General features: G+C 60.9%; 1 protein-coding gene across 1 annotated transcript; it reads left to right on the forward strand.

The window, feature by feature from the left end:
• Window positions 1–11501: 11501 nt before the first annotated feature.
• PLXNB3 (plexin B3) lies at window positions 11502–25734 on the forward strand. The gene is made up of 35 exons (XM_061177681.1): window positions 11502–11573; window positions 13095–14138; window positions 14527–14706; window positions 15321–15449; window positions 15532–15632; window positions 16162–16291; window positions 16449–16605; window positions 16694–16802; window positions 16882–16996; window positions 17109–17234; window positions 17329–17445; window positions 17727–17820; window positions 17903–18072; window positions 18349–18500; window positions 18780–18885; window positions 19573–19703; window positions 19958–20134; window positions 20249–20441; window positions 20562–20792; window positions 20878–21039; window positions 21121–21272; window positions 21437–21537; window positions 21616–21839; window positions 21977–22155; window positions 22418–22484; window positions 22772–23099; window positions 23211–23314; window positions 23401–23539; window positions 23862–24040; window positions 24222–24382; window positions 24587–24734; window positions 24885–24949; window positions 25018–25093; window positions 25214–25288; window positions 25582–25734. The coding sequence occupies exons 1-35, from the start codon at window positions 11502–11504 to the stop codon at window positions 25684–25686; spliced, it is 5799 nt and encodes a 1932-aa protein (XP_061033664.1). The 3' UTR covers window positions 25687–25734.
• The last annotated feature ends 1390 nt before the right edge of the window (window positions 25735–27124 follow it).

Below are 27124 nucleotides of genomic sequence, written 5' to 3' on the forward strand. Positions count from 1 at the left end.
GTGCAGGGGGAAGGGAGGGGCCTCACTTACAGAGCCTGGACTTCAGAAGCAATGAGAAGCCACTGAAGGGTTTTCAGCAGGATGGAAACAACATGGGATTCATCCTTAAAGGAGGCTGCGTGGAGGGTTGCTTGGAGGGAGGCAAGAGCACTGCGCTTGGCCCTCACCCACTGCTGGTGGGACAGAGGTGGGGCAGCCATCATGGGGAACAGTGTGGCGGGTCCTGGAAAGCTAGGCAGAGTTCCCATGTGACCCAGCACTTCCACTCGGAGATGTAGACCCAAGAGAATGGAAAATAGATGTTCGATCAAAACCTTATACATGGGGCTTCCCTGGTGGTGCAGTGGTTGAGAATCCGCCTGCCAATGCAGGGGACACGGGTTAGAGCCCTGTTCCGGGAAGATCCCACATGCCGCAAAGCAACTAAGCCCGTGCGCCACAACTACTGAGCCTGTGCTCTAGGGCCCACGAGCCACAACTACTGAGCCCGCGTGCTGCAACTACTGAAGCCCGTGCACCTAGAGCCTGTGCGCCGCAACAAGAGAAGGCACCGCAATGAGAAGCCTGCGCACCACGACGAAGAGTAGCCCCCACTGGCCGTAACTAGAGAAAGCCCGTACGCAGCAACGAAGACCCAATGCAGCCAAAAATAATAAATAGATAAATAAAATTTTTTTTAAAACCCTTATACATGAACATTCTTAACAGTACTATTGATGGTAACCAAAAGTGGAAACAACTCGAATGTCCATCAACAGATGAATGGACAAGCAAAATGTGGTCTGTCCATACAATGGAGTATTATTCAGCTTGACAGAGAAAGCAGACCAATGGGTGCCAGGGGCTGGGTAGTGACTGCTGAATGGGGTCAAGGTTTCCCTTTGGGGTAATGAGAATGTTCTGGAACTATAGAGGTGACGGTTGCACAATACTGTCAGTATGCTAAATACCAACAAATTGTGCACTTTAAAAGGGTTAATTTTGTGTTATGTGAATTTCACCTCAAAAAATAGATAATAGATGATGGATACATTGATCATAAAGAGGTAAAAGTGATCGATGATTGATAGATAATAAAGAGAGATGATAGACTGGTGATGATGATACATAGATGGATGGATGGATCACAGGTAAAGAGATAGATACATAGACATAGACGAAGGAGCACACAGCTTGACGCAACCCAGGCCAGACGTGCTGAGGCCTGAAATCCCAGATGCACTAGAGAGATTAGAAGAAAGTCATGCGGGGGGTACCTCAGACTCTGGGGGAGGGGACGGGTGGAGTGAGAGTCAAGGTGACCCCTGGGTTCTGGCTTGGGTGGCCGGTTGGGCGATGGCATCCATTGTGGAAGAAGGGACAGGTCGGGGAGAAGGTGCTGCCCGATTAGTGCTTGCTGGGCCCAGGCCCTTGGCCCCAGCGGAAATGATGAGTAAGCGCTAGGAGGGTGCGGCTGGCTGAGAGCTCCAGGCTGGAGGTGGTCCGAGGGTGCATTGGCCAGCAGAGAGGCAGCTGGTGGTTGAAGAGACGCGTGGATACGAGGTGCTTGGTCTCTCATCTGGGGGATGGCAGATAGACTGCGTTTTCTCTGAGTTTTTTTTTTTTTAATTTATTTTTGGCTGTGTTGGGTCTTCGTTGCTGCGCGCGGGCTTTCTCTAGTTGCGGCGAGCGGGGGCTACTCTTCGTTGCGGTGCACGGACTTCTCATTGCGGTGGCTTCTCTTGTTGTGGAGCACCAGCTCTAGGCATGTGGGCTCAGTAGTTGTGGCACTCAGGCTCAGTAGTTGTGGCTCACAGGCTCTAGAGCGCAGGCTCAGTAGTTGTGCCGCACGGGCTTAGTTGCTCCGCGGCATGTGGGATCTTCCCGGACCAGGGCTCGAACCCATGTCCCCTGCATTGGCAGGCAATTCTTAACCACTGCGCCACCAGGGAAGTCCCTTAGCTGAGTTTTGAGGTTAGGATTTGTTCCTAATCCAGGACAAGTGGCAATTTGGAGGGTTAGGAGCTGTTCCTCCATCTCTGCCCAACATTGTGCAAGTCGTCCCTACCTGATAATAAATCCTTTTTTTTTTTTCAACTTACAAAGCTAGAATGGTTCTGTGGTCTGCCACCAAACCCTAATTGATACAAATGGAAACAGACATACCCAGGGAATACCATTCAAAAGGAAGTTAGTGAAGAGAAATTAACATCAGACAAAGTACACCTCAGGGCACAAATCGTTATTAGGAATAAAAGAGGTTGCTGCCCAATGATTAAAGAAATAATCCATTCAGAAGCATTAACCATTCTGAATGTGTGTGTAGCTGCCTAATGACAGAGCCTCAAATGTACATCAAACAAAAAAGTAGCAGTAAAAGGAAAAATTAATAAATTAGTAAATTCACCACAGTAAATCACACTACCTCTCACTCCAATTGGTAGCTCAAGCAGACAAAAGTAGGAAGAATATAGCACAAATTGAACATGCTTGATTAACAGACATCCCAAAACTAGAGACTACACACTTCAAGTTCACCTTGAACACTTAATAAAACCCACCACGTTCTCAGCCACAAAACAAATCTCAGCGAATACTAGAAGAATGGGTATCATACAGATCATGTTCTCAAACTGCAATAGAATAAAATCACAAATGGATAATAAAGCTAAAATTAAGTCCTCCCATATGTTTGAAAATTTAAATTTACAAATTTAAATTTAAAAATACACTTCCCAATAATTCATTGGTCCAAGAAGAAATATAATGAAAATCTAAAAAAATGTTAGAACTGAACAACAATGAAAACGCTACATTTGAAAACGTGTGGAGTGTAACTCAAGCAGTACTTAAGAGTAAATGTATAGCCTTAAAAAAGTAAGCTGAGCCCCAACCCAGGAAGTTAGAAAAACCACAGTAGAATAAACCCAAAAAAAGTAGAAGGAAGGAAATCACAAAGACAGCAGAAATTAATGAAATAGAAAAAACAAAGATCAATAAAACCAAAAGTTGGTTCTTTGAAGTTAGTAAAATAGACACAAGGCTCTGGCAAGAATGAAAGGAGAGGAAAAGAGGGGTAGAACCACAGATACCATAGCCCTTTCCAACATAATGAGAGACTCTGGCTTAAGCATGGGAGTTTGGACGCCTGTGTAAGAGGCTGCTAGATCACATATATTTCAATTATATATATATATATATATATAAAATTGAATATATATATATATATATGTATATATAGCAGCTTTATATATATGAAGCTGCTAGATGCTCACATCTTTACCCCACCTCATGCAGAAGACCAGACTTTTATTCTCTGGCAAGTTAGAACAGAGGGTCTTTGGAAATGCAGATTAAAGCCACAGTGAAATATCTTTTTATTCCCATCCACTGACTGACAGAAATTAAAAAGTCAGACAATACCAAGTGTCGGCAGTGATGTGGAGTAGCAGGAGCTCGTACACTGTGGTGGTATACAAACTGGTACAACCGCTCTGGAAAACAATTTGGTGTTATCTAGTAGAATTAAAGATGTACATATTTATGGCCTAACAAGGTCACTCTTGGGCACACCCTAGAGAAGGTCCTTCACAAATACCCCAGATTACACATACAGGTCGTTCACAGCAGCATTGTTTATAATAAGCAAAAGCCAGAAAAAACCCAGGTGTCCATTAACAGGTGAATAAACAAACTATGTTGCAGTCATATGATGGAAAACTATTCAGCAATAAAAATGAATAAACTCCGGCTAGGTGTGTCACACTTGGATGCATGTCACAAATGTAATATGGAACTAAAGCAACAGGTTACAGAAAAATACATCCAGTATGATTCCATTTATATAAATTCCAAAAATATAAAACCAAACTATATATATTGTTTAGAGACGATGCATATATGGGACAAGTAAGAAAAGTAAGGAAAGGCTAGTGGTTGCTTATGTCAAGGGAGAAACAGGGTATATGGGGGCTTCAAAGTCATTGGGAATATTGTCTTCTGGTTGACAGTAGGGACACGTGTAGCAACAAAGGATACAATAAACAGAGTAAAAAGGCCTCCTACAGAACGGGAGAAAATATAAGTCACATATCTGATAAAGGGTTAATATCCAGAATATACAAAGATCTCCTACAACTCAACAACAACAAATCAAATTACCTGATTAAAAAATGTGCAAAGGGACTTCTCTGGTGGCACAGTGGTTAAGAATCCGCCTGCCAATGCAGGGGACACGGGTTCGAGCCCTGGTCCGGGAAGATCCCACAGGTCGCGGAGCAACTAAGCCCGCGCGCCACAACTACTGAGCCTGCGCTCTAGAGCCCGCGAGCCACAACTACTGAGCCCGTGTGCTACAACTACTGAAGCCCACACGCCTAGAGCCCGTGCTCCACAACAAGAGAAGCCACCGCAATGAGAAGCCCACGCACCGCAGCGAAGAGTAGCCCCCGCTCGCCGCAACTAGAGAAAGCCTGTGCATGGCAACGAAGACCCAACGCAGCCAAAAATAAAATAAATTAATTTTAAAAAAAAGATTTAAAAAAATGTGCAAAGGCCTTGAATAGACATTACCCCGAAGATGATATACAAATGGCCAACAAGCATATGAAAACATGCTCAACATCACTAATCATCAAGAAATGTAAATCAAAACCACAATAAATTACCTGACACCCATTAGAATGGTTACTATTTTTTAAAAAAACCAAAAAAACCCAGAAAACATCAAATAGTGTCAAGAATGTGGAGAAATTAGAAGTCTTGTGCACTGTTGGTGGGATTGTAAAATGGTGCAACTGCCATAGAAAATGGTAAGGAAGTTCCTCAGAAAATTAAATATAGAACTACTATGTGATCCAGCAATCCCACTTCTGAGTATATATCTAAAAGAATTGAAAGCAGAGCTATTTACATCTCCATGTTCATGGCAGCACTATTCACAATAGTCAAGAGGTAGAAGCAACCTCAGTGTCCATTGACTGACGAAAGGATGAACAAAATGTGGTCTATACACAAAATGGAATATTATTCCTCCTTAAAAGGAAGGAAATCCTGCCAGATGCCACAACATGGGTGACCCTTGATGACATTATGTTATGTGAAATAAGCCAGTCACAAAAGACAAATATTGCATGATTCCACCTATGTGAGGTCCCTAGAGTAGTCAAATTTATAGACACAGAAAGTAGAAGGGTGGGTGCCAGGGGCTGGGGAAAAGCAGAGTTGTTTAATGGATATAGCATTTCAGTTTTGCAAGATGAAAAAGTTCTGGAGATCTGTTTCACAACAATGTGAGTGTACCTAACACTACTTAACTGTACACTTAAAAATGGTTAAGATGGTAAACTTTATGTTATGGAATTTTTACCACAATAAAAAAAATTGACTCAAGAAGAAAACAGAAAACCTGAACAGTCCCATAATTATTAAAGAAATTGGCAATGTAATTTAAAATGTATGGATAGAGGGGCTGGTGGCTGCAAAAACAAGGAAGGCCTAGATAGTTTTACAGATGTATTCCATCAAGCCTTTAAGGAACTGATAACCCTTGTCTTAGATAAATTGTTCCAGGGAACAGAAAAAGAGGACATGCTCCAAAAACAACAACAACAAAACCAATCCAGCCAATACACCATGACAAAGTTGAGTTTAGCCCAGAAAATGCAAGGGTGGTTTAACATTAGATAATCAATTAACACAATTTAACACATTAACTGATGAGAGGAGGAACATTCTGTCATTAACTCAGTGCTTTTCTGAATGCATTTGATAAAATTCAACATATAGCAAACTAGGACTGGAAGGGAACTGCCTTAATCTCATAAAGGTGTCTATAAACACCCTCTGCAAACATCTTTTTTTTTTTTTTTTAATTTTTATTTATTTATGGCTGTGTTGGGTCTTCGTTTCTGCGCAAGGGCTCTCTCCAGTTGTGGCAAGCGGGGGCCACTCTTCATCGCGGTGCGCGGGCCTCTCACCATCGCGGCCTCTCTTGTTGCGGAGCACAGGCTCCAGACGCGCAGGCTCAGTAATTGTGGCTCACAGGCCCAGTTGCTCCGCGGCACGTGGGATCTTCCCAGACCAGGGCTCGAACCCGTGTGCCCTGCATTGGCAGGCAGACTCTCAACCACTGCGCCACCAGGGAAGCCCCAAACATCTTAATTAATGATGAAACCTTAAGAATATTCTCTTTGCTTCCATTCAACCTTGTACTGTCCAGGGAAGTAAAGTGAGAAAAAGAAACTGTAGTTAAAAGGACTGGAAAAGAAGAAACAAAACAGTCATTCCTCCTGGATGGCATGACTGTGTAAGTAGAAAACCAAAAAGAATCCACAGGGGACTTCCCTGGTGGCGCAGTGGATAAGACTCTGAACTCCCAGTGCAGGGGGCCTGGGTTTGATCCCTGGTCAGGGAACCAGATCCCACACGCATGCCGTAACTAAGAGTTCACAAGCCGCAACTAAGGAGCTGGCGAGCCGCAACTAAGGAGCCCGCCTGCCACAACTGACACCCAGCGCAACCAAATAAATAAATTAATTTTAAAAAAAGTCACCTTCCTTGGAAAAACAGAAAAAGAATCCACAAAAAGAATCCACAAAGAATTATTAGACCTAATACAAGCATTTATGAGGTTGCTTGATACAAAATCCATATGCCAAAGTCAATTCTGTTTCCTTTGTTGTACACCGGAAACTAACACAATATTGTAAATCAACTGTACTTCAGTTTTTTAAAAAGTCAATTGTGTTTCTATGTACCAGCAACACAATCAGAAAGTGAATTAAAAAGAAGACAGCATTTATAATGCCGTAAAAAAGCAAGTCCTGGGACTTCCCTGGTGGTCCAGTGGCTAAGACTCTGCACTCCCAATGCAGGGGGCCTGGGTTCGATCCCTGGTCAGGGAACTAGATCCCGCATGACGCTACTAACAGATCCCACATGCCGCAACGAAGATCCCTCACGTGGCAACTAAGACCCGACGCAGCCAAACAAATAATAAATAAATAAATAAATATTTTTAAAAAAGCAAGTCCCTAGTAATAACTCTAACAAACATGTGATGTTCAAGTCCTTAGGGAAAAATGTATTGAAAGGATCTTAATAAATAGAGATGCTATGCTCAGAGATGGGGAAATGATATTTTAGAGATGACTAGTCTTCAAAGGGATTTAAAATTCAACAAAATCTCCATTTACCTCTTCAAAAAAATCCCAACGGTGTTTCCTGGAACTTGACAAGCTGTTTTTTAAACTTCTAAGGAAAACTAAAGGGCCTAGAATAGGTGACAGAATTTTAAAAGATGATGATAAGGAGGAGGAGGAGGAAAAGGAGAAAGAGAAAGGGAATAAAAAAGAGTGACCCCCTCCCAGTATCAAGACTTGCTTTTAAAACTGTAGTAAGTAAAACAGGGGTAGACAGGGAAATATATTCAATATCCTGGCATAAACCATAATGGAAAAGAATATTAAAAAAATGTATATATGTGTATAACTGAGTCACTTTTCTGTACAGCAGAAATTAACACAACATTGTAAATCAACTATACTTCAATTAAAAAATTAAAATAAAAAATAAGACGGGGGGACTTTCCTGGTGGCGCAGTGGTTAAGAATCCGCCTGCCAATGCAGGGGACACGGGTTCGAGCCCTGGTCCGGGAAGATCCCACAGGTCGCGGAGCAACTAAGCCCGCGCGCCACAACTACTGAGCCTGCGCTCTAGAGCCCGCGAGCCACAACTACTGAGCCCGTGTGCTACAACTACTGAAGCCCGCGCGCCTGGGGCCCGTGCTGTGCAACAAGAGAAGCCACCGCAATGAGAAGCCCATGCATCGCAACGAAGAGCAGCCCCCGCTCGCTGCAACCAGAGAAAAGCCCGCGCGCAACAACGAAGACCCAACGCAGCCAAAAAACAAAAAAAAGCCCAGCGAGGCATCACCATTTCACACCCATTGTACTGACAGAAAGTATGAAACACAAAGTAAAAGTACTAAGTCCAAGTGCTGGCAAAGATGAGGAGAAACAGAAATAAATGTCTATACAGTGGCAGTGGGAGTGTCGTGTGGGCCACCAGCTTGGAAAGCGATTCCTCCACCCCTGGCAAACTCGGCGCGCACATGCCCTATGACCCGGTGAGTCCCTTTCCAGCATCTAGAGAACCCCGCCCTCAGCAAGGCCGCCTCCCCACGCCTCGCAGGGATACTGATGGATGGATCCCATGCAGCTGGACGAATGGGCCATCCACGTGGATCGGCGCAGATACATCTCCAAAGGCCAGCTGCGAGGGGAAGGAGCCACTGGCAGAAGGAAAACAACACCACGATTCCCTTTGTATAAGATGTTAAAACTCACAAAACTTGCAAAGGTCCTTCACGGTTGCCACTGACTTCAGACTAGGGGCTGCCTGTCTTCTGCCTGGGACCGGTGGACGCGGCCCTTGCAGGCCATACACATACATACTTATTAAAATTTGTGTTGCCTGGAGACAGATTTATTTTCTTCTGTGGAAAGGTAGGACAAATGTTCCCAGCGCTGGGACTGAAGGTGTCTGTCTTTCCTGAGGCCACCAAGGACACGTGTGTGCTGGGGTGGGGGCTGAGGAGGGACGCGGTGGAGGGGAGAGGCCCAGCTGGCTATGGGGGGGACGGTCCTTCCACTCTTAGTGTTCAGAGACCCTCCCCCATCACGCTCCCAACAGCCTGCCTCTCCCGGAGCTTCTAGATCCCTCCCTGGCCCCTTCTTGGGCGTTTGGCCTTCCCCCTTGGGGGCGGGGGGTGTAGCCCTCCGGATCTGCTGGGCCTTCAGGTTCTGGGTCGCTCACCTCCCCTGACGCCCCTGGTCGGCCAGTTCCCTCTTGTGACTCCCACCCACCCCCAGTGCTCTTCAGCCTGAGCCAAGCTTCTCACGCTAAGACCCCACCAGCTCCATTGGCCACCTCCTCCTGCCTTGTGGGCCCCTCAGTCCTCCCGTCCACTGGCACCCCTGCTCCATAGGGAGCAATGCCCCAGCAGGAAGAGCCCAGGGATCTCCTGGATCCTTCTGCGTTCGCCGCCTACACCCTATCCACCGCCACGTCTCCTGGGTTCTGCTCCCCCTCTCCACGCCTACAGCCACCCCTGACCCAGGTTTCCCCCATGCTCGCCACCCCTGGGCCACCAGCTTGCGCTTGTTCAAATGCAAACCTGTTTGCCAGCCCATGGCGAGCTAAGTCCAAGTTCCTCCAGACTTGCTCACCTCTGCACCCTCGAAGCCCACCTCGACCAACTTGTGCTCCAGGTAGGGGAAAATACCCTGTGGGCGTGTCACCTGCAGGCTTGGCCTCGGGCAGTCCCCATCTCCCTTCCTGCCCAATGCCTGCTGCCGTTCATGGTTCAGGGCCTCGTGGCCTCATGGTTAAGGGCAGGGACCCGCGGTTGACTCTTAGCCTTGCCACTTACTAGCCCTGTGACTTTGTGCAAGTTTCCTAACGTCGCGAGCCTCAGTTTCCCCACCCGTGAACCAGGGGAAATAACTGCACCCCCTCTGGGGTCATTGGAAGGACTGAATGAGTTCACGTACACAGAACGCTTAGACCAGCCCTGGTACATTGGAGGATGACAGTAGAAGTAGCACCGTGTGGTTCAAGGTCAGCTCAAACCTCACTTCCTCTGTGATGCTCTCCATGATGCACTGAGCGGCCCTAGACTTGACTCCCCCTCCTTGGTGTCCCACAGTGCCCTCCACAAATGGGCTGTCATGGCAAGTAGTTCTGCCCCTGAGACCCGGGAGACTCTTGGGGCAGGTGGCAGTGGGCTTCGTCTCTGAACGGTGCCAGTGCCAGGGCCAAGTCTGGCACTCAGTCAGGGCACTTCATGGAAGGCTAAGGAACGCCCACCTGCCCCCACCCCCCCATGGGAGGGCAACGCCCCCTCTCACCTCCTCCGGGCAGGTGCGCGGCCGGCCCTCTGCCATGCCCACCGAGGCCGGCAGAGGGCAGCAGTGCCCTGCCCTGCGCCGTCGGGCAAAGGAGTGGGCGCGGAGGGGATGGGCTGCCCGGGCCACCCAGGACAAGTCGGGCTGGGCGCGATTGCATTGTGGGGAGGGAGACTGGGGCTCCTCCGGGACGCACTCCTGGCACCGCCAGCTGCTCCTCGGCCCGGCCGGCGGCCCGCTCAGGTAGGCAGGAGCCGGGGCTGGCTAGGGCACGGGGTGCAGGGCCGCCGGGTCGGGGTGGGGGGCGCCGCCTGGGGGCCGGGAGAAGCCAGGGGTCCGAAGGCCGACTAGCCCGAATCAGGCAAAAGCGCTTAGGCGCCAGCCCCAGTCCTGTGACGACACCTCCTGATGCCTGGGGGCACGGATCCCCCCAACCCCGGCCGAGGGGTGGCCCTAGCGCTGGGAGGTAGGGCTGAGGCTGCTGCCCCCAAATGCGAGAGCTGGCGCCTCCAGCCACGGGGCAGGGCATGGGGTAGGGAAGCAGCGCGCCTGGCTCCCCGCTCCTACAGCCGCCCAACTGGCCCAGCCAGGTGGCAGCGAGCCCTGCTGCTGCCACCTCACCCTGGAGCCTGCCTGCTGCTACCACGCCCGTGGAGGAGATGGGGAGCCGGACTCAAGCACACCTGTTTCCGCACCTCGGGTCACGGCCTGAGCCCTGCCGCCTTGGTGCGCGGACGGTGCCCTCTGAGGGGGGCAGAGGAGCCGGCTGCCAGCTGCCACTCCCTTCCCCACCCCACACGTGAAGGGGGAGATCCAGACCCATCCTGGGATGGTATTTCCCGGGCGAGCGGGAGGGGGACAGCCTGCAACCAGTTGCCAAGTCTGAAGCTAGGGGCTGGGTTCACACCCCCTCCTGTGCATCCTCTATGCCTCAGCCCCCTCCAGAAGCATCCTCCACTGGCACCAGACTGTACCTGGCACGACTTGGCCAGTCCCTGGGGGTGGGGGCGCATGGGGGGAGAAGGTCTCCCAGGCGGGCTGCCTTGGCCAGTCTCTCCCCTGCCCCTGGCCTGGACAAAGGCAGGCATTGAGGGTCAGGACTCGCCTCCAGCCAGGCGCCAAGGCTACCGAGGGTGAGGCCGGCTATGCAGGGGCGCAGGGCCCTGGCCCTTGCAGGGGGGGCTCCGTGGCCCACTCTGCGCCCTTCACAGGGACCCCGGGGGGACACGGGGAGGAGCACGCTGGCTGGCACGGGGCGGGAGTGGGGGACTGGCTGTGTGGGTCTCATTTTTCTGGCTGAAGGAAACCCTGTCCCTTTGTCCCCAGATCCCAGGGGGTGTCTCTTTGGGGGTGGGGAGTGGCAAGGAGCCCCCTGGTCAGAGCAGTCTGGATGGGGATAGGAACACCAGATAGTGGGTCCCTGGCCTGGGCCTCTGGACAGAGGGGACATTGTTGGCGTGGAGGCAGGGCTGCCTTGGCCCAGCCACTATTGACAAAGCTGCCAGCTGTGGTGAAGCCCGGCTGCCAGGCCTCGGCCCCCCTGGCCTCCCTCCTCCCCCGGGGTTGAGTGTGAATGGAGCCAAGCCTTGACTGTCTCCCTCCTACTCAGGACAATGCCCCCCACAGCCATCCTGTGCCCGTCACCACTGCCCCGGGAGACGCCTCTGCTGCTGCCCTTCGCTGCGGTAAGTGCCTGAGTCCTACGTCCCCAGAGACCCCCCTCTGGGGAAGGGCAGGCAGGTGAGGAGCGCAGAGGTGCCTGGAGCCCGGGCTCCCATGCGCTGCGCCTCCAGCTGTGGGCCGTCTACCCCCTCACCCGCCCCTGATACTGCCGCCGATACCAGGGTCTAGAGGAAACGGCCCTGTCCCCAAGCCAGGCCTGACCTTCCTGTCTGTATATCCAAGATAAGGGCCCAGGGGCCATCCTCGGAGCTCTCCCCGCAGCAGCTGGCACGCCCATGGGGGCCGGAGCTGGCAGGCTGCTGAATGACAGTGGGCCCACTCCTGGCTGGCACGCGCCCACACGCCCAGCTGTGCGGGACCTTGGCTCAACTCAGGACCTGGCTCCTACCCTGTCTTTGTGGCTCTGTGCCGGGGTCAGGAGGAGGGAGGCGTGAGGGGCCATCACGGCCCAGGGACTCGTGGCCTGTGTCACCTGGGCACCGCAGGAGGCTGCTGGGCGGCGGCGGCCGGGAGGTGAGCTGGAAGGCCGGGAGAACCCCGGATCGGAGCCTCCTCTGGAGGCTGGGGCCCTGCCCTTCCCCTCAGGGCTCAGCCTTGGGCGCCCACCAGGCCGGCGGGAGCTACCACCAGTCTGGGCCCCAAATGGGTGGGGAAGGGAGCCCGTGCCCGGCTCCTGGCTAGGACTTTCTTTCAAGCTCTCCTCTCCCCTCCCGCCCTCTCTGGCTGTCCTCTTCTCACTCCTCTCCCGCCCCCCCCCCATTAACCCTCCCCATGCCAGTCCCGGTGGACCCTGTCTGCCGGGGCTGATGGGGCAAGGGACAGGCCTCCCCCAACCCCCTGCACCCTGGGTTGTCTCTCGGTGCCCCCCAACTCCCCCATCCCCTCTCCGAGCACCCCCAGCTCAGTCTGGGGCCCTCCCAGCCCTCTGTTCTCCTCTGCCTCGGCCCTGGCCACCGGCCCCTTGCTTTCTCTGGGGCAGGCAGTGGGGTGTCTGGCTCTCTCCTCTCTTCCGCTGGCTTCCCAGGGCAGGTTTTCTCTCCCACCCTCGCTGGCCCTCAGGCCCTGTCCTCGTCGGGGTCTCTGGGCTCCTGTCCCCTTTCCCCTCGCCCACCGCCCCTCCGCCTCCACCTCCCCACCTCTCCCCTGCCCTGCTCTCTTTTCTGTGGTCTCTCCTCTCTCTGTCACTCAGTCCTTCTGTTGGCGTTCTTGTGGCTTTTCAGGATCTGCCCCCTTCAACAATCTAGATGCATATAAAGTAGAAGATGAAGGAAATTCCTCGCGCATGCGTGTACCCCGCCCCCATCTCCTGGGGACTCTCCGTCTCCCCTGTCCCTGTCTCCCTCTGACTCTTTCCCTCTCCTCTCCCTTTGCTTCTCCCTGCCCCTGCTTTCTGCTTCTGTCTCTCTGCCTCTCCGTCCTTCTCTCCCTCCCTTTCTGTCTCTGTCTCTCCTTTTCCTCCTGCCCCCTCGCCCTCCATTCCCACGGCCACCCTGACTCGTGCCTTCCTGCCCGACCTCCCCCAGGGCCCCGCGATGGCGCCCCGGCCTCCGCTGGGCGCCCGCCTGCTGCTCGTGCTGCCGCTGCTGTGCCCACCGCTCGCCCCGACGCGGGCACACCGCTTCCTGGCGCCCAATACCACCCTCAACCGCTTGGCGCTGGCGCCAGGCCGGGGCGCCCTCTACGTGGGCGCGGTGAACCGCCTCTTCCAGCTCAGCCCCGCACTGCGGCTCGAGTCGGTGGCCGTCACAGGCCCGGTCCTCGACAGCCCCGACTGCGTGCCCTTCCGGGACCCGGCCGAGTGCCCGCAGGCCCGGCTCACCGACAACGCCAACCAGCTGCTGCTGGTGAGCGGCCGGGCCCGGGAGCTGGTGGCCTGCGGGCAGGTGCGGCAGGGAGTGTGTGAGAAGCGGCGCCTGGAGGATGTGGCGCAGCTGCTGTACTGGGCCGAGGACCCTGGCGACGGGCAGTTCGTGGCCGCCAACGCCGCGGGCGTGGCTACGGTGGGCCTGGTGGTGCCTGGGCCGGGCCGGGACCTCCTGCTGGTGGCCAGGGGCCTGGCGGGCAAGCTGTCGGGTGGGGTGCCACCCCTGACCGTGCGCCAGCTGGCTGGGCCACAGCCCTTCTCCAGCGAGGGCCTGGGCCGCCTGGTGGTGGGCGACCTCTCCGACTACAACAACAGCTACGTGGCGGCCCTGGCTGACGCTCGCTCGGCCTACTTCGTCTTCCGCCGCCGCGGGGCCCGGGCACAGGCCGAGTACCACTCCTACGTGGCTCGGGTCTGCCTGGGGGACGCCAACCTCTACTCCTACGTGGAGGTGCCCCTCACCTGCCGGGGCCACGGCCTCATCCAGGCCGCCTCCCTCGCCCCGGGCGCCTTACTGGGGGCGTTCGCTGCCGGCCCGAGGGGGGCGCAGGCGGCCCTGTGCGCCTTTCCCCTGGCCGACCTGGACGCGACCATGGAGCGGGCCCGGCGCCTTTGCTACACCACGGGCGGCCGGGGCCCCGGCGGCACGGAGGAAGCCACCGTGGAGTACGGCGTCACGTCGCGCTGCGTCACCCTGCCGCCCGTGAGTGGCTGGGCCTGGGCCTCACCCCTGCCCTCTCACCTGAGGCTTTCCGCACCGCCATCTGTGTTACCCGGCCTGCCACTCCGGCCCTGTCCCTCTGTGGCCCTGCAGCTTCTCTCTGCCCAGGGCCGGGGCTGCCGCACGCAGTCCTGGCCGAGGGCAGCTGAACGCTCTCGTGTGACAATCGCCTGTGACCTCTGGTTTAGAGGATGTCAAGGAGGGGCCCGCTCGGCCTGAGTCTCCTCGGCCAGTCCCTCCCTCTGTGCGGTGCAACCTCGGGCCCTTCTCGCCTGCTGCCTTGCCATCCCGTGCTGACTGCAGATCCGGGCCCAGGGAAGGTGCCTCGTGCCTCTTCCGGGAACTGATTCCCCCCTCTCCGCCCCTGCAGGACTCCCCCGAGTCATACCCCTGTGGCGATGAGCACACCCCGAGCCCCATTGCGGGCCGCCAGCCCCTGGAGGCGGGGCCTCTGCTGCAGCTCGGAAACTCCATCAGCGCAGTCGCAGCCCTCCGGGCCGACGGACACACAATAGCGTTCCTGGGGGACGTCCAGGGCCAGCTGCATAAGGTAAGGGCCTGATGAAGGCGGGGTGGGCCTCGGCCAGACCCCCGGTCCCAGCCTCAATGCTGCCAGGCCGGGCCCAGCCTCAGTGGCCTGACTGGAGGCGCTCCTGCCCTGTGGCGGCTCACAGAAGCCCCGTGAGCCACGGTTTCCTTCCACACCTCTCGGCCTGTGTCCTGCTGGCAGGTCGGAAAGCCAGGCCACACACTGATGGCTGGTTCCCAGATGTGTGGCTTTGCATGCCTCCCAGGCGGCCCCAGCTTCTCCAGCCGATAACAGGAGACTCTTGCCTTTTCATGACCTGCTTGTCTCCCCGCAGCTGCCCTTTCTCCCCTGGCACCCAAGGGCCCCACCCAGGGTGGCTCTGCCCCCCCTAGCTGGGTGAGGCTGAAGCGGGGAGGCGACATGGGCAGGCTGGATGCCCGTGGGCCTGCCCCACCCTCCATGGCACGGCCTGGCCGCCCTGGGCCGGCAGGAAGGGGAGACAGCTCTGTGGGCCGGGATGCTCCCTGGGAACCCCAGCCGGGACAGCACCTGCTCCGACGGTTGGCCTGTGGCCTTCTTGAGAGCGGGCCTGGGCTCGGCGGGCTGGCCCAGCCCTGCCCTTGTCATCCCCCCAGGTCTTCCTCAATGGCACCCGAGGCCAGGTGTACCACTCACAACAAGTGGGGCCCCCGGGCTCGGCCATCAGCCCCGACCTGCTGGTGGACAGCAGCGGCAGCCACGTCTACGTGCTGACTTCCCAGCAGGTGAGGGCCGTCCCAGGGGGGGGTGAGCACACGAGGCCCGAGGCCCTGCAGCCACCACCTCTGTACCCCGCCGCCTGTCCAGGTGGACCGCGTACCCGTGGCAGCCTGCCCCCAGTTCCCCGACTGCAGCAGCTGCCTCCAGGCCCGGGACCCCCTGTGCGGCTGGTGCGTCCTGCAGGGCAGGTGAGTGGGGGCCGCTCCCGGCGCACTTCCAGGTGGGCCAGGAGGCCGGGTCGTGTCCCCGAGGTGGGACGCAGGGCCGTCGCTGAGTTCCCCCATCCTGTCCTGCGCGCCCAACCGAGAATCTGGTGGGCGTCCCCTTCCCCCCACTGCCCAACATGTCCACTTCTCCTCCCCCAGCCCCCTCTGGGCCAGGCCTCTGTCACCTCTCCCAGGTGTCCCCTGGCCCACTCCAGCTCCTCTCCAGCCCACGCTCCACATGGCAGCCTCGGGAATCCCTCACGGCGACCCTAAGTCCGGTTCACATGCTCGTGTCCCCAGCAGCGGCGCCCCCCCTCGCTCACAGGCAAGGCCGAAGCCCGCGCATCGGCCACGAAGCCCTATGTGCTCGGCCCCTTCCTCTCTGAGCAGAGTCCCTTTCACGCCCCCCGCTCGCTGCGCTCCAGCTGGGCCGTCCTCCCAAGCCCCTTGCCGCCCATCACCCAGGGAGCCTGAGTCCCACACAGGGACCCAACAGGCCCCTGCCCCACAGGTGTACCCGCAAGGGCCAATGCGGGCGGGCAGCCCAGCCCAACCAGTGGCTATGGAGCTACGAGGACGGCCGCTGCCTGCACATCCAGAGCCTGCTGCCGGCCCACCATCCCCGCCAGGAGCAGGGCCAGGTCAGACGCCTGCCGCCGCCTGCCTGGGGGGGCTGCCCCGTCTTCCTTCTCTCCCGCTGTCTCTGCTCCCAACCCTCCCTGCCCTGGATCCCTCTCCCTCGGCGAGCTGGGCCCCCCAGAAGCCCCGCCTGCTGTGCTTTCCTCGCGCGTGTCCCAGGTCGCCTTGTCTGTGCCCCGGCTGCCCACCCTCACCGTGGACGAATACTTCCACTGTGCCTTCGGGGGCTATGACAGCTTGGCTCACGTGGAAGGGACCCACGTGGCCTGTGTCACCCCTCCCCAAGACCAGCTGCCGCACAACCCTCCGGGCACAGGTGAGGGGCCCCCGGGGCGAGGGGCGAGGGCGGGAGCCGGAGGGGCAGGAGCCACATGACCGCCCCTGCCGCCACCATGCCCTCCCAGAGCACATCACCTTGCCCCTGGCCCTGATGTTCGAGGACGTGGTCGTGGCTACCACCAACTTCTCCTTCTACGACTGCAGTGCCGTGCAGGCCTTGGAGGCGGCTGCTCCGTGAGTGCCGGGCCCGGCTGCTGGGTAGGGGTGGTGAATGCCGATGGCGCCCCACCTGAGCAGCCCCCCGTCCCCCCAGGTGCGGTGCTTGTGTGGGCAGCCTCTGGCGGTGCCACTGGTGCCCCCAGAGCAGCCGCTGTGTGTACGGGGAACGCTGCCCGGAGGGCGAGAGGACCATCTACAGTGCCCAACAGGTGGGTGGGCCCGGCCTGCTGGCTTCTCTTCACCTCCGTCGTGGACCCACCCTACCCCGGGCCCGCCTAGGCCCCTCGGCTTCTGAAGCGCTAAGGGGTCTCCTTCCCCCAGGCGGACAGCCAGGTGCGGGGCCCAGGGGCTTGTCCCCGGGTCGAGGGCCTGGTAGGCCCCCTCCTGGTGCCTGTGGGCTGGGAGAGCCGTTTGGCCCTGCGCGTGCGGAACCTTCAGCATTTCCGGGTGAGCATTCCGGTGGGAGGGGGACAGGGACAGCGGGGGAGGGGCAGTGGTAGCCGCTGACAGTGTCCAGGATGCTGACAGAGCCCACCCCCAGGGCCTGCCTGCCGCCTACCACTGCTGGCTGGAGCTGCCCGGAGAACTGCAGAGGCTGCCAGCCTCCCTGGAGGAGGTGGCCGGGGACGCCGGCCTCATCCACTGCCAGGCCCAGCAGGTGGGCAGCTGCCCCATAGCCTCACCTGCCACTGGACGCCTTGTGCAGCCCTCGCTTGTCCCGGGCCCTCAGGGGCTCGTCCCCTTTAGCCTGTCGTCACTCATGAGGCCTGCTGTGGGCAGGCCTGGGCGTGCACAGGAACATGGTGCCCACAGCCCCTACTGGGAGATGCGGGCCCTGAACAATGGCACCCATTCTGGGAGGAGCATCCTGGAGGAGGCGGGCGGGGGTCAGGGCGTGTTCCGAGTTGGGTCGGGCCTGACCCCGCCCTCCACCCACAGTTCCAGCCCTCCATGGCCCAGCCGGAGCTCCCAGTGCCCATCTACGTCACCCGGGGCGAGGGCCAGAGGCTGGACAATGCCCGCACTCTTCATGGTGAGCCTGGGGGCGGCACAGCAGGCAGGGCAGGGTGTGCAGTCGGGGGAGGCGCCTCAGAGCACCACCTGACCTTCCCTAGTGACCCTGTACGACTGCGCTGTGGGCCACCCCGACTGCAGCCACTGCCAGGCAGCCAACGGGAGCCTGGGCTGCCTGTGGTGCAGCCACGACCAGCCCACCTGTCGCTACGGGCCGCTGTGCCCGCCTGGGGCTGTGGAGCCGCTGTGTCCCACACCCAGCATCGACTCGGTGAGCCCCCAACCGTCACCCTAGCCTCCCCCCCACCCCTCCCCCACGGCTCAGCCTCTCACCTCCTCCCCCCATCCCCCATCCCCCATCCCGGTCTGCCTGGCCCCGCCCTGCCCCCCACTGTCTTAGCTTTACCAGGGTCAGAGCAGCCCTGCCCCAGGCCCCCAAGCCCTAGCAGCTGTGTCCCACCTCGGTCTGGTCGGCTGGCCAGGCGCCCCCCCACCGCAAAGGAGGAGCGGGTTGGGGGCATCCCATCACCACCCTTCCCTGTTGCAGATTGAACCCCTGACCGGCCCCCCTGAGGGCGGCTTGGCCCTCACCATCCTGGGCTCCAACCTGGGCCGGGACTTTGCCGACGTGCAGGACGCCGTGAGCGTGGCTGGCCGGCCCTGCAGCCCTGACCCCTCTCTCTACCGCATCTCTGCCCGGTGAGGCATCCTGGCAGCCGGGGGCGGAGGGACGCCCTCCCAAGGAGGCCCTCAGAGACTGGCCGCCCAGAGAGAAGGGAGGCTCGCGGCCAAGAAACATGGGCCCGGGTCAGATGCGCCGAAGGAAGATGAGCCCGGGGGAGGGGAGGGAGGGGCTGGCAGCGAGAGGAGTAGAGGGGGTGGGCTCTGGGCAGCGGCTGGCAGGCGGCCTGTGGCTCCCGACGGGCGAGGGCCCGGCCCACGGGGGTCCTGAGCAGCTATCGGGCCTCCGCTCTGCAGGATTGTGTGTGTGACATCTCCTGCCCCCAACGGCACCGTGGGCCCAATCCAAGTGGCCATTAAGAGTCGGCCACCGGGCATCTCAACCCAGCACTTCACCTACCAGGTCAGCACCCACCCAGGGTGGTCCCCACAGAGGGGGTAGTAGAAAGCAGAGGCAGGAGGGCAGTGACACCTACGTGAGGATTTCCAACTTGACCTAAGGTTAGCGGGAAGTGTTGCCTCGTGTCCAGGAGGGAAGCCACGTGATCCGAGTGGACGGTGGGCTGGGGGCAGCGGCGGGATGGTGAGGACGCTGCCCACCGGCCGCTGTCCAGGAGGGAGGCAAGCAGCGGAAGCAGTGAGTGCAGCGGCCGGATGGGCAGGAGGACCACTCCGGGACGCAGAGCTGTCAGGACTTGCTGCCCACCTGGCTGCCTGCAGGCAAGGGGATGGGGGAGAGCAGGGATGCCTCCAGGCGCCAGCCTGAGCCCTCGAGACTTGCTGGGGCCAGGGAGGCCGGGGTGGGAGCAGTGGGTGCAGGGGCAGGTGCAGCACCCCAAGGAGGTGACTGGATCTTAGGGCTTAGAGCTGCGGGGAGGGGGGCCTGGGAGGTGCAAGCCGCGGCAGAGGACGAGGAGACGCAGTGAGGAGAGAAGAGCACCCCCTGGTGGGGCAGGGCGGCTGGCAGGAGAGCTGCGGGGCTGCAGAAGCTGGGCACAGGGCTTCCGGAGGGAGAGAAGGGTCAGCCGTGGCCCAGGAGGCAGAGCTGAGAAGTGGGCCTCCACGTGCCCCAGCTTGCCCTGTCCCCCAGGACCCCGTCCTGCTGAGCCTGAGTCCCCAGTGGGGCCCCCAGGCAGGGGGCACCCAGCTCACCATCCATGGGCAGCACCTCCAGACGGGAGGCAACATCAGTGCCTTTGTGGGCAGCCAACCCTGTCGTATGTGAGTATCTCCTCCTGGTTCCAGCTGGCCGCTGTCAGCTGGGGGGTACTCCCTATGGGCCCCAGTGTCCCCTTGCGTACAACGGGGGCGGTGAACTCAGGGCTCCCTAAGGCCCCCATGAAAGTCCCAAGTTCACGGCTGCCGTGCCCACCCCAGGGGTCTCTGCCCTTGGTGAGGGAGGCAAAGCAGGCCTCTGGTGGGGAGGCCGGGCTGAGGCTAGAGCCCAAGATGCCAGACACCTCCCCACCCTGCAGAAGGGAGCCAGTGTGTCCTGAGGCCATCGTGTGCCACACCACGCCCCAGGCCAGCCCAGGAGAAGCTGTGGTTCGAGTGGTCTTCGGCCGTGCCCAGCGCATGCTGCTCGCCAGTCCCTTCCACTACACCGCCGACCCCCAGCTCGTGGCGGCGGAGCCCAGCGTCAGCTTCCGGGGGTGAGGACCTGACCCACCTGGGGCAACCCGTGCACCCTGCCGGGAGGGCGGGGAGCCAGGACTCGACTGGGCTGCCCGCCGCCCCTGGGCCTGCTGAGTGCTATCCTGGCGCAGGGGCGGGCGGCTGATCCGAGTCCGGGGCACGGGCCTGGACGTGGTAGAGCGGCCCCTGCTGTCCGTGTGGCTGGAGGCCGCGGAGGAGACGGCTGCGGCGGTGCAGCCCCGGGACCCGACCCCCAGGAGGAGCTGTCGGGCCCCCGCCGCGGCCCCCCAGGCTTGCACCCAGCTTGAGGGGGGCTGGCTGCAGGTGAGGCCCCACCAGCAGGGGGTGCCGTGCCCCGCGAGGGGGTGGGGCGGCCCGCACGTCCCTGGGAGCGAGTGGGGAGCCGCAGCTCACCCCGCCCCGTCCTGGCCCGCCGCCTCGCAGTGCTCCACCGTCTGCTCCGTCAGCTCGCCCAGCCTCCTCCTGTGCCGCAGCCCCGCCGTGCCGGAGGGGGCGAGCCCGCGGCGCGTCTTCTTCGCCCTGGACAACGTGCACGTGGACTTTGCCCGCGCCAGTGGCGGCCAGGACTTCCTGTACCAGCCCAACCCCCGCCTGGCCCCCCTCGGCGGCGCCCGCCCCTACCGCCTCAAGCCAGGCCACATCCTGGACGTGGAGGTGAGGGTTTCGGCCGGCCGCCGCTGCGCGGGGGCTGCGGGCACCGGCTGGGTGACGCGACTCAGGCCCCGGGTCTGGCTTCCAGGGCGAGGGTCTCAACCTGGGCATCAGCAAGGAGGAGGTGCGCGTGCACATCGGCGACGGCGAGTGCCTGGTGAAGACGCTCACGCCCACCCACCTGTACTGCGAGCCGCCCCCACGGGCCCCGCAGCCCACCAACGGCTCCAGACCCCCGCCGCAGTTCGTGGTGAGGCTGGGCCCCGGGTGCGGGGCTGGGCGGGCGGAGCGCTGCAGGCCAGCGCTCAGGAGCCCTGTGTCCCCACCCCAGGTGCAGATGGGCAACGTGCGGCTGCCGCTGGGCCCCGTCCAGTACGAGGCTGAGCCCGCGCTCTCTGCCTTCCCCGTGGAGGCCCAGGTGGGCCTGGGCCTGGGCGCGGCCGTGCTGATCGCCGCCGTGCTCCTCCTGACCCTCATGTACAGGTGAGGGGGGCCGCCCTGCCACGCACGGACCCGTGCGAACTCCCCTCTTCACTTTTGGAGAGGGTGTCCCACGGCAGGCCTCTGGGCAAGCGGCCATCTTGGCTCAGTGGCCTCGGCCCCGGCAGGCCTGGTCCCGTGGCTGACACCTGGCCCCTGGGCTGCAGGCACAAGAGCAAGCAGGCCCTGCGGGACTACCAGAAGGTTCTGGTGCAGCTGGAGAACCTGGAGATCGGCGTGGGCGACCAGTGCCGAAAGGAGTTCACAGGTCGGCAGAGGGAGGTGGGGAGGGGGTAGAGGGCGGACCTGGGCCTGAGCTCACACCTCGGTGGCTCCTGGCCTACAGACCTGATGACGGAGATGACTGACCTCAGCAGCGACCTGGAGGCCAGCGGGATCCCCTTCCTGGACTACCGCACGTACGCCGAGCGCGTCTTCTTCCCCGGGCGCGGCCGCTGCCCGCTGCAGCCTGCCCTGGAGGCGCCCGGGGAAGAGGGCCGCCGCGCGCCGGTGCGCCAGGGCCTCATGCAGCTCTCCAACCTGCTCAACAGCAAGCTCTTCCTCCTTACGGTGAGGGCCGCGGGGGCGGGCGGCGGGCCTGGGCGAGGAGGCGGGCCAGGCGGCAGGTGTGGGCACGGACGTGGGAGGATGCGTGGGGCGCAGGGCTGCCCGGGGTGAGTGCCAGCACCCCCCCTACTCCCGCCTAGCTCGTCCACACCCTGGAGGAGCAGCCCAGCTTCTCCCAGCGGGACCGCTGCCTCGTGGCTTCGCTGCTGTCCCTGGCACTGCACGGCAAGCTCGAGTACCTGACCGACATCGTGAAGACGCTGCTCGGAGACCTGGCTACCCGTCACGTGCAGAAGAAGCCCAAGCTCATGCTGCGCAGGTTGGCCTTGGCCCGACCAGTCCCGGCAGCGGGGCAGCTGGCTCCGTCCAGCCTTGTCCTGGCGTGGGTGGGGCTGGGAAGCCCCGGGAGGCGGGCTGGGTCCGGGGCCACTGGTGGGGAAGCAGATGGGCATCCTGAGCGGCGAGCCGGGCACAAAGGGTGGCCGGGCGGAGCAGCTCTGCCTTCCTGCTACCGCCTGCCTCAGCCTGAAGACAGGGGGGCCCTGCAGCAGCCCCTCTGACCCGGGGCCCGCTCCCTGCAGGACGGAGACTATGGCGGAGAAGCTGCTCACCAACTGGGTGTCCATCTGTCTCTACGCTTTCCTGAGGGTGAGGGCCCCTCTCCCCTCACGCCATTCTGGGGCTGCTGCCTCTGGCCTCACTGATCTGCGCCCCCATTCCGCCAAGGGGCCTCGGGCTCGAGGGCGGGGGCGTCGGTGAGGGGAAGGCTACGAACGTTTGCCCGGGCTGGATGTGGAGCAGAGGCCGCTGTCGTCGCCTGCCCTCCATCCTCGCTCCGTGCAGCCGGCCACGCCTCCCTGCCCGCACCGCACCCTCTGAGCCCCACGCCGCCCACCGGTCCCCCAGCTGACGCCAGCCCTTCCTGGTGGCCGCAGGAGGTGGCTGCTGAGCCGCTCTACGTGCTCCTCCGGGCCATCCAGTACCAGGTGGACAAGGGCCCCGTGGACGCCGTGACGGGCAAGGCAAAACGGACCCTGAACGACAGCCGCCTGCTGCGGGAGGACGTGGAATTCCGGCCCCTGACGCTGATGGTGCTGGCTGGCCCGGGGGCTGGTGGGGCTGCGGGTGGCAGCGCGGTGCAGCGCGTGCCCGCCCGGGTGCTCGACACGGACACGATCACCCAGGTCAAGGAGAAGGTGCTGGACCAAGTCTACAAGGGCACCCCCTTCTCCCAGAGGCCCTCAGTGCACGCCCTAGACCTCGGTGAGAACCCACCCCTCCTGCCCCACCCAAGGCTCTTCTCACCTGTGGCCACTCGGCTCTGCCCTACGGGAACGGGCTGTGGGCTGACCGGCTTCCCTGGGTCCCCCCAAGAGTGGCGCTCAGGCCTGGCTGGCCACCTAACCCTGTCGGACGAGGACCTGACCTCGGTGACTCAGGACCGCTGGAAGAGACTCAACACCCTACAACACTACAAGGTGCCGGGCAGGTGGGTGCCGGGGCCGGGCTCCCGCCTCGGGGGCAGCCAGGGAAGGAGCCCAGCCTCTGCTCCCCTCCCCGCCAGGTCCCGGATGGAGCCACGGTGAGGCTCATCCCCCAGCTGCACAACGGAGGCGCCGTCTCCCAGAGCCTGGCCCCGAGCTGCCCCTCTGGGGAGAGTGAGTCCCGTGGCCCAGCCGCGCCAACCTGCCCCCAAGTTCGAGGCGGGCAGGCTGGAGTCCTGGGCACGCCGTCTGCCGTGTCCGGGTCTCCCCAAACCTCGCCAGCGGGGAAGCCGAAACTCCAGGCTGAGCCAGGGGCCCAGGGTGGACGAGGGCGGCAGCGCGTCCGGGTCGGGGAGCTCCAGGGCCACGGGGTGCTGGGCCGAGCGAGCCCCTGGGCTGCCACCCTCTCCTCCACCTCTCTCTTACCCTGCGGCCCTCGGCGCCCCCCACCCTGCCCCACCTCACCAGGGAAGCAGGTTGGGCCTCCCCGGCCAGCGGCATGAGGGTGCAAAGGACTGAGGCCCGGCTTCTGTGCCCTCAGACATCCCCATGCTGGAGGACAGTGAGGAGGGTGGGGTCCGCCTCTGGCACCTGGTGAAAGTCACCGATGAGCCAGAAGCAGCCAAGGCCCGGCGCAGTAGCCTGAGGGAGCGGGAACGGGAGCGGGCGCGGGCCAAGGCCATTCCGGAGATCTACCTCACCCGCCTGCTGTCCATGAAGGTAGCTGGGCCGGGGAGCTGGGCCCCCGGGGAGCCTCAGCAAAGGCACCCCAACCGAGCTGGGGAGACGGTGTGGTCCCGAAGGCAAAGGGGCGGCCCCACCCACTGAGGCAGGCCGCGCTGGCCGCGGCTTCGAGGCCCACACACCCTGCCCCCCATACCGCCCGCGCCCTGCCTTCTAGGGCACGCTGCAGAAGTTTGTGGACGACGCCTTCCAGGCCATCCTCAGCGTGAACCGGCCCGTGCCCATCGCTGTCAAGTACCTGTTTGACTTCCTGGACGAGCTGGCTGACAAGCACGGCATCGAGGACCCGGAGACCTTGCACATCTGGAAGACTAACAGGTGCCCCGCCTGCCGCCCCCGTGCAGAGAGGACACTGCCAGGGCAGGGGCAGCAGGGCCGGGACAGAAGCCCAGGCCTGGTGGCTCCCGGCCGCCCCCGGCACGGACTCGCAGGCCAGCTCCCCGTGCGGCCCAGGGCCGGGCAGCAGGCCGAGCGTGGCAGCGGGAGCGGCGTGCTCACGCCGCGGCTGGCCTGTGTCCCCAGCCTACTCTTGCGGTTCTGGGTGAACACCCTGAAGAACCCACAGCTCATCTTTGACGTGCGGGTGTCAGACAACGTGGACGCCGTCCTCGCCGTCATTGCCCAGACCTTCATGGACTCCTGCACCATCTCGGAGCATAAAGTGGGCCGGGTGAGGGCAGAGGAAGAAAGGCTGGCGGGGGAGCCACGGCGGCTCGGAGCAGAGCCCTGGGTGGGGCTGGGGGGGGCCACGAGTGGCACAGTCAGAAAGACAGGGCAGAGCTCCCCAGCTCCCGCTCACGCCCACCCCTGCCCGGAACAGGATTCCCCCGTGAACAAACTGCTCTACGCCCGGGAGATCCCTCGCTACAAGCAGATGGTAGAGAGGTAGGTGTCGGGGCGTCACGGACGAGGGAATGGGTGCTGCCTGCCCCTAACTCTGTCCCCTCCTCCAGATACTACTCCGACATTCGCCAGAGCTCTCCGGCGAGCTACCAGGAGATGAACTCGGCTCTGGCCGAGCTCTCGGGGGTGAGGCCCGGCCCAGAGGGTGCACCCTTCCACACCTGGGGTGGGGAGGGGGCAGAGGGGAAGGGGGAGGCTTGGCTCGCGGCCCGGGCTGGGGCCTCAACCCCCGCGTGCTGCCCCCAGAATTACACCTCTGCTCCCCACTGCCTGGAAGCTCTGCAAGAACTCTACACCCACATCCACAGGTACTACGACCAGGTGAGGCCCGGGGCACTCTGGGGGGAGGGGCATGCCTCCGGAGCCCGGAGCCCAGAGCCCAGAGCCCAGAGCCCAGAGGGAGGCCCCAGGAGTCTCCCTGGGGGTGGGAGGAAGTGTCCAGGCCCAATCTGGGCAGAGAGGAAAGGCCCAGGTTGGGGGAGGGGCTTGGCATCCGTCCAGATTCCTCAGGGAGGTCTGGCTCCCCAGGCTGCTACTGAGATGGAGCCAGGGCAGGGCGGCCGGTGGGCCGAGGGCCAGGGCCTCAGGCGGGGCGGCCTCCTCTGCCCTGGTAGATCATCAGTGCCCTGGAGGAGGACCCTGTGGGCCAGAAGATGCAACTGGCCTGCCGCCTGCAGCAGATTGCCGCCCTGGTGGAGAACAAGGTGACTGACCTGTGAGCTCGGCAACGGCAGGATCTGCCATCTCAACGCATTCTCCCCCGCGACCCAGGAGGAGCCCTGGATGGAGCCAGCGACACAGGAGTGGCCGGCAGAGAGCGGGAGGGGCTCCCTGCTGCCTACCACCCCTCCCCCCGCCCCCTCCGCTTCCCTCCTTCCCCGCCTGGGCTTCTAACTTATAGTCATCCTTTCCCCCTCCCCCTTCCCCACTGTATTTATGTGCTTGCTGGAGCATCACATCTGGAAATAAAAATGTCTTTTTAGAAGAAGCCCAATGCCCAGCCCCACCTTCCCCTGTGAGTCTCTTCAGTGCCTCAGCACAGCGCTCCCCTCGGCCCACGGCTACGACTTCTGCTACCTGAGAAAAAGAGGACTCCGAGGGCTTGCTCTCCTCCCTCCCCTGACCCCTGCGGGAAAGGTGCCCCTGCCCTCCCGCCCCCATCTATGCCCATCCCATCCTCCCAGTCCTTTCCTTGGCACAGGGACGTAGAACCAAGTGTCCCCAATCACTGCCAGGCCCCCTCTGCTTCCTTCTGACTCTCTGACAGTCCCCAGCTGACCTCCTGGCTCCCCTCTTCACCCCCCATTCCCTCCTGGGAGCAGCCAATGTTCTTTCTAAAGAGCCAAAATGCCCACCGGTCTCTGCCGGAACCCCACACTAGTGCCCACAGGCTCGGGGGGCTCCTTGGCCGCCCAAGGCCTCCCCTCGTCTTCCCCACCCACGCCAGCCACAGAGGTCTCCAGCCCGTCCTGCTGCCTCCCTGGAGGCTTCCCCGCCCACCCCCTTTCTGGGGACCTGATTCTTCTTCCTGGTCCCTTGGATGGGGTCCCAAGGTCACAAGCTCCGAGGGCTCTCTGCCTGACCCGGACATCTCTGCCACTAGCCCACTAGAGCTGTGGGCTTACTTGCTTCCCACGTGAGGACTCCTGAGGGCGGGGCCGGGAAGGACAGCTCCCTACGCCTCCTACGTGGACACGTGCACGTGTTGGAGCCAGTGAGCAAGGCAGGGCTGGGCCGCAGGAAGCCGGGAGAGACCGTGGCGGGCAGTCCCCAGGCTGTCACTCAGGCCTGGCACCTCTGGTGGGAAGAGCTGCCCGCAGCTCACGCCCCTGACCTTTGCCTGGCCAGGGCCCCCAGCGACGCTACACTGAGGGACAGGAGGGCTCCAGCCTGTCTTGGGGATCAAGGACCCATCGGAAAAGCGGGAACCCAGCTGAGAGGGGGCAGGGAATGAGGTACCCGTGGGAATGGCAGGGATCGCCTCTGGGAAGGCTCCCCCAAGGGCCAAGCAGGAAGCCAGAGAATGTTCCCAGAGTGTCGCCGGCACCCTGGGGCATGTGAGAAGGGGTGAAAGCCCGGCCCGCCATGCCCACAGTGCCCTTGTGTGGCTGTCCCCCTCAGCGGGCTCTGGAGTACAGGGATTCAGCCTGAGGACCA

Source organism: Eubalaena glacialis, chromosome X (assembly GCF_028564815.1).
Source record: "Eubalaena glacialis isolate mEubGla1 chromosome X, mEubGla1.1.hap2.+ XY, whole genome shotgun sequence".
Taxonomy (NCBI): domain Eukaryota; kingdom Metazoa; phylum Chordata; class Mammalia; order Artiodactyla; family Balaenidae; genus Eubalaena; species Eubalaena glacialis.

What these genes read in the sequence shown, in the direction of transcription:
- PLXNB3 (XM_061177681.1), top strand. Translation starts at nt 11,502, where the DNA reads ATGCCCCCCACAGCCATCCTGTGCCCGTCACCACTGCCCCGGGAGACG. An exon ending in CCACACCCAGCATCGACTCG is followed by an intron (nt 18,073 to 18,348) that starts GTGAGCCCCCAA and finishes TCCCTGTTGCAG; the next exon opens with ATTGAACCCCTGACCGGCCC. An exon ending in CTCCTGACCCTCATGTACAG is followed by an intron (nt 21,273 to 21,436) that starts GTGAGGGGGGCC and finishes CCTGGGCTGCAG; the next exon opens with GCACAAGAGCAAGCAGGCCC.